Source organism: Manis pentadactyla, chromosome 6 (genome assembly GCF_030020395.1).
Source record: "Manis pentadactyla isolate mManPen7 chromosome 6, mManPen7.hap1, whole genome shotgun sequence".
NCBI lineage: Eukaryota > Metazoa > Chordata > Mammalia > Pholidota > Manidae > Manis > Manis pentadactyla.
Window position 1 is genome coordinate 14,514,681 of NC_080024.1, and position 6,242 is coordinate 14,520,922.

The window sequence follows — 6,242 nt, forward strand, 5'->3', positions numbered from 1 at the left end:
CATCCCCTTCCCCTTCCTTGTTTAAAGAGGGATTCTGTCTTCATAGGGTGAGGTCCAAGCTGGAGAAACAGGGGAACACAATTTCTGGTTAAGAATATCTGATCAACATCCCCTTAACCCACTACTCCTGTATTCTACTGAGCGCTCCTTCAAGAAATGCTATTTCTTGCTAATCTATTCACCTGGGTTCCTGTTAGTTAGCTTTAATAATCAGGAAGACCTGCCCCATGTTGCTCGTGGAGTGTCCCCCCCTCTACATTTGCGTGGTAAAAGTTTAAGTGCACAATGAGGGTGAGTGACGCCAGAGGCTGGCTTAAAGGTGGACTTTGAAGTTCTCTGAAAAGGTTTAACTATCACAAGTCCCCTTCGCTGCCGTTTTAAACGGCTGAGCACCAACGACGAAATAGTTACCTCCATCCCTTGTGGTGGGCGTCAGGGAGTCAGCAAGACCTGGCTGTGAGTCTCTGTCTCTGTACCTCCTTCAATCTCAGCAAGCACCATTTCAAGGGGAAAGAAGGATCCTGTTTAGTTTCAAAATTTCCTCCAATGGGTGAAAGGAAAATGCCACCTCTGCTTCCTCCCCGAGAAGAACGCTGCAAGGCTGCCTGGGCTTTGCTAGTGAAAGCGGAAAGTGTAAACGGCTTGGTGGTTACTGGCTTTCGCTCTTGGACGGAGAGATGAGATCACGGTTTTCAAGGAGGACAGGAACCGCCGCTGCCAGGCTGCTGCTTCCCCTGCCTGCGCGGGTCCCGCATTACATCACCGGTGAGCTCTGGCTGGGGGGGGGAGAGGAGGCTTCGCCGGGGACTCGGCCCAGAGTGGGGAGGATAGACACGGAATAACAAGGATAAAGGGAGAGGAGGCGGAAGGAGCAGAATCAGGGAAAGGCAGGGCCAGGTTTCCCATCACCTCCCCTTGGGTGTGTTGGGGGTTGGGGGTTGCAAGGACGCTACCACCTTAAGCAGCCGCACCCAAATCCCGTTCCCGCACCACCCCCAAGAGCCCTCAACTCCCAATTTCAAGTCCAACGACACCGATATCCAAAGACATCCAAAGGCCAGGAGCGCTGCCTTGAGAGGCCCGAAGGGGACGGCAGAGAGACGCCGGGGGACTGGGAGGGACCGCGGCGCCCGCGCCCTGAGGGGGTGGAGGAAGGCGGTCGCCGCTGCGCCCCCGCCCGGCCTGGCCCGCGGTGCCTCCCCTGCCGGGCGACGGCAGCCAGAGAGGGGAGGCAGAAGCGCCTCCTCCCCACCAGGAGCCGGGGCGGCGGCGGAGGGGCAGGAAGGCTCCTCACCTGCCCCCGATGAGGGGCGGATCATGCTATGGCAGCGCCGGCGAGCGACAGCAGCGGCGGTGGCGGCCGCGAGCGGAGCCCGACCGGCAGCTCCGGGAGCTCGACAGGAGCCGGGGGCCCCGCGACGGGAAGCCGGGACTGCGGGGACGCGAGAGCCGGGAGCGCAGCCGTGACGGTCCCCGGCCTCCCTCAGCTCGAGGACTACGAGTGCAAAATTTGCTACAACTACTTCGACGCGGACCGGCGCGCGCCCAAAATCCTGGCGTGCCTGCACACCTTCTGTCAGGAGTGCCTGAGCCAGCTGCAGCTCCGCGCCGCCGCGGCCGCCTCCACCGCCGCCGCGGCGCCTGAGCGCCCGCCGCCCTGGCACGGCCCGCCCGGCGCCATCGCGTGCCCCGTGTGCCGCCACCGCACGCCGCTGCCCGACAGCCGCGTGCACGGCCTGCCCAACAACACCAAGCTCGCCGAGGCCTTCCCGCTGGCCTTGCGCGCCGCTCACGACCCGCTGCCCCAGGACCGTCTCCCGCCGCTGCCCGCGCGCCGCCCAGCGCCCGCCGCGGCCCAGCCGCCCGCCCCGGTGCCCGCGCCGCCGCCGGCGGCGGAGGATGCAGCCCGCGGGCCCCGCGCCCGCGCCGCCCTGCGCGCCCCGGGCGCCTACGAGAGCTGCCAGAACTGCAAGCGCGCCGCGCTCACCGCCGGCTGCGTGTGCGTCGTCTTCTCCTTCCTCTCCATGGTGGTGCTGCTCTTCACCGGTCTCATCTTCGTCAACCACTACGGCAGCGGTGGCCCCCCCGGGAGTGGGGCGCCCCCTGGGGCTGCCCCAGCAGCTGGGACGCCCTCGCCGTCGCCCGTGGGGCCCATCTGCCTGTCGGTGGCCAGCATCTTAGCGCTCTTCTCGGTCGTCGTCACTTGGATCATCTGCTGGCTTAAGTACCGGCCCGAGGGCGCGGCCGCGGGCTCGGCTGGGGGCGCGGGCGGCGGTGGCCCGAGGGCACGGGCGGCAGCGGCAGGTGGAGCGCGGAGGAGCGATACGTAGCGGGGTCGACGTCAGGCCTGAAGCCCGCACCTTTAGCCCCGCGCGGCCCGAGAGGTGAGGGCCTCTGACTCCGTACGCTCGAGCTTCATCGCCCGCTCCCTACGGCCCGTGGTCGCGCACCGCTAGACGCCTGGCCACTGCGGGGCGTCGGTTTTCCACCTCTCCGGCCCTTGCCGGCCCGCCGCCTCCGCGCTGGGTCAGAGAGCTAAAAAGAGGCAGGCACGCTGGGGAGTCCCATCTCCACGGACTGTGCAAGATCAACCTCCGCTTCATGCACCACCCTCCTACCGCAGAGTGCACTGCCGCCCTCCCTAGGGTCCGAGGATTTGCAGAGAGAGGAGAAAAGAGGAATGGGACCCTGCCGCCCTGCCTGAATGCTGGTTTTCTGGTGGCTGTGACTTGAGAGTTTCTTCAAAGATAAAAGTGCACGCTCACACGTCTGCAGCAGTTGTGAACGGACTTGAATTGTCCAGAGGACGAATGACTGAGATGTCAACGGGAGAGAAGGGTCTCCCCGCTTCCTCCTGGCAGACCTGGAACGTGCGTGGGCAGAGCGACGCTTCCGGGGGGCACAGTTCGGGAGTGAGTGAGCCGCCGCACCTACCCACCTCCGGCAACTGCTCCTCATTGAGCAGGTGCGCGGCGCGCTTGCGCGCTGGGGGCCGGCGGCAGATTCAGCGGGCGGAGAGGTGGCGGCGCGCTCCAGGCACTGGTTCCTCTGCTCGCCACCCCTCCAAGTACAGAAGTCTCATTTCCTGGGAATCTGTGGTTTTATTCACGGTGTTACTAGCAGGAAGTTATTTCATCTTCTGTAACTGGACTCAGGGAGCTTAAAGAGCCCGTTCTTTCTTCCCTTCTCAAAACTGACTGACTGTTGCCCCCACCTGGAAGATATTGAAAGCTATTCGTGCAGAATACAAACTATAGACATCCCCCGCCTTCAAAACTTTTATTTTCAAGTAATTTATTTTAGAATACATAAATATGGAAATTTTGTGCATTAAAATTTCCAGTAAACTCTGACAAGCAGAAATATTTTCCCCATAGCTCCAGTCCAGGTACATTTCGAAATTAAGAGCAGAACATAAAGCCGTGCTGGTAATTGATTCAGGATTTTATACTGTCAAAGAGCTGACTCTCAATTATCTGATAAAATATAGAGCCCAAACACAAAGTTGACAAGTCTTTCTTCCTTTGATTACCAATATATATTGTATTTATCAGAAAAGAATATTATTTTGAATTTAGCTGTTAGATATTGCTGGAAATCACAGAAATGTTAACATCCCATAACATTAGATGAGAAAAAAATACATATCTGATTTTGTAACTTAAAAAATGAATTACAAGTGTGTGTTGGAAATGGATTATTCCTTTTTAAAGACAAAAGAAAACCTACTTTTCCAAATGTACTTTATATGAAAACATTCTTTATTCCATCATTTGAAATTTGGAATAAGATAGTTTTCATGCCTAAAAATCACAGAAACATCACAGAACCTACTGAAGGTATGCTGTTATTCCTCATGTATTTATGCAAGCTGTCTGCATGATATCCTGACACTATTCTATTAACTGAACTTGAATGGAGCATTTGTGTCTATCATAGAGTGAAGTAATTTATTGGACACTGATAAGTGGTATGGCTGCAGTTGAAGAACTGCAATATGGTGTGTTTTATGTCTTACATTGTCAATAAAAACAAGCATTTATAGAAAAACCTATTTGTATGAAATTTATTTCATAGGAAAGCTGCTCCAAGTTAATTTTTGTGGCACTTCTATGAAATATACATCCCCATTGAAATCCTAATTTCACATTTTGAATGGGGCTAAGAGAGAAATAACTCACATGGAAATGTATACTGCTAGGGTAAGCATTTCATGGAATTATTTCTAGAATTTAACAGGACTCCTGAAGGCCAAGTGAGTTCTGTTTTATTCTGAAGGGAGAAGCAGCTTACCCATACACTACTATAACACTCACTAAAACTAAATTCTGTTGTCAGAGTTTGTTCTCAGTTTCTGAAAAATGTCTTTGGGTTCCTATTGTTTTCAGGTTCCTAGTGCTGGGAATCACATTTCAGAGATTGGTCTTGATTATTTATACCTACAAGAAGTAACTTGTGCTATTTCTATATTCATTTTTTCCATCTATTCCTTACCTTTAGTGCTGGGATTCTCTTTGCATTCACAACTGTTGCGCAAGTGTGTCTAAACATGTATATGTGTATATGTTTGTATGTATATGTATTTATACTACTAACAGCTTGGCTTTGTGGATGTAACCATGTATACATGTGTGCACACACAGTGTTATTTCACTCCCTTAAATTGGCAGCCTGAAAGTCTGTCTAAAGTTTGCTTCTTACAGAGTTTACTTATGTTTCACAGAGAAAGGTACTCCAATGACATAAACTGAAGTATTTCTCATAAATGAGATGGATATCTTTGAACCCCCTACTCACAATACAAGCTACATATTACTTCTTTTATAGGTCACAAATGTCAATTTCTTATAATGAGAAATTCGGGTTAGAATACTTTAACATCAAATAGATAACAATTAGTAGCTCAGTATCTAAACGTACCAACATTTTTTTTCTGGGCTGACTTTGTTTCATTGCTAATTTCTAACTTCCTTATCTGGAATTGAGTGGCAGGATGGGGTGATGGTAAATACTTGGGTGGTTTCTAGTGGTTTTCTGGCATTTGGGTACTCCCCACTGCCCCCCTACAATTTTGCAGATGTGATTTAGTCACTCCTATATCATGTCAAAAGTCCTGGTACACGAGCACCTTAGACAAAGCAGGAGTTTAGGAAGCAATTGTTGAAATGGTCACTGAGTTTTCTGGAGGGCTCCTGGTGACAGTGGAGTGTTTTTCTCCTTCTCATGAAAGTTTCCATCTTCTTGGAAGAGCTTGACTCAATCCTGGATACCTCTTCATCTCATGAGTATAAACTGCCAGTAATTTTGCTGCAGAAAAGTCTGAACTGGTCTGGCCTGCACACCTGTTCAAGAATTCGTGGTTCCCATGGCCCAGGTTTGGGGGCTGCAGGTTAGAATTATCATCATGAGTCTGCAGAGTTTGAATTTCAAGTTAAAGAAACTCATCCTCTGAATGCAATAGGATTTAGGAAGCAGTGTCCAAATTCAGAGAGAACATTGGTTAGGGTTTAAAGACCAGTAACTGCACCCAGGAGATGACAGTCTGCAAGCTGGCTCTCTCTTTTCTTGGAAAGATCTTGGTAAGTCATTTAACCTCTTTGAGTCTTGGGCTTCTCATTTACAAAATGGGAACACAAAGTCTCAGCCCTGCACACCTTATGGGGTTGGCTTAAGGATTTGTACACTCAAGAGGGTTATGTGAGTGGAAATGCTTTGGAGCCTAAGGCCCTATGTGGATCCATGGACTTGTTTTCATTCAGGTTCCCAAGAGTCTAGTATCACCTTCCCAAATAGCTCTGTCCTGACCGCTCTATCCCAAGGAAACATCTATCAAAGTTTTACTTTCTTCTTAACACTTCCTACTGTCTGAGGTAGTCTTATTTGTTAACATGCTTTGTCTCAATCGCCAACAAGAAGAACGTAAAAACAAGGGCAGAATCTTGTGTGATCAACCCACTCTACCCACACTGGAAATTGCAAGTACCCACATTCGGAAATAGCCACAGAGGTTTAGCCAGTTCTCCACATACGGTAAGTGGCAGATAAAGTAGTCTGTTAAACTGGCTGAATGAGAACCCCTGGACTGAATGTTAAGCAAGTTGGCCCCCCTTATTCACACTGTCACTCAATAACTCAGATCCTCAGGGTCTGAGGTAAATAGATGCTTTTCTGGAACTCGTAAGGATTTTTGAAAGGTGAGAAAATACACCTGAAAAGCACTCTTTGAGTTTTGAGAAAAATCA

General features: G+C 51.2%; 1 protein-coding gene across 1 annotated transcript; it reads left to right on the forward strand.

Moving 5' to 3' along the window:
- Positions 1 to 1,206: 1,206 nt before the first annotated feature.
- On the forward strand, positions 1,207 to 4,229 carry LOC118926694 (RING finger protein 223). The gene has a single exon (XM_036914024.2). The coding sequence runs from the start codon at positions 1,323 to 1,325 to the stop codon at positions 2,328 to 2,330; it is 1,008 nt and encodes a 335-aa protein (XP_036769919.1). The 5' UTR covers positions 1,207 to 1,322; the 3' UTR covers positions 2,331 to 4,229.
- Positions 4,230 to 6,242: the final 2,013 nt, after the last annotated feature.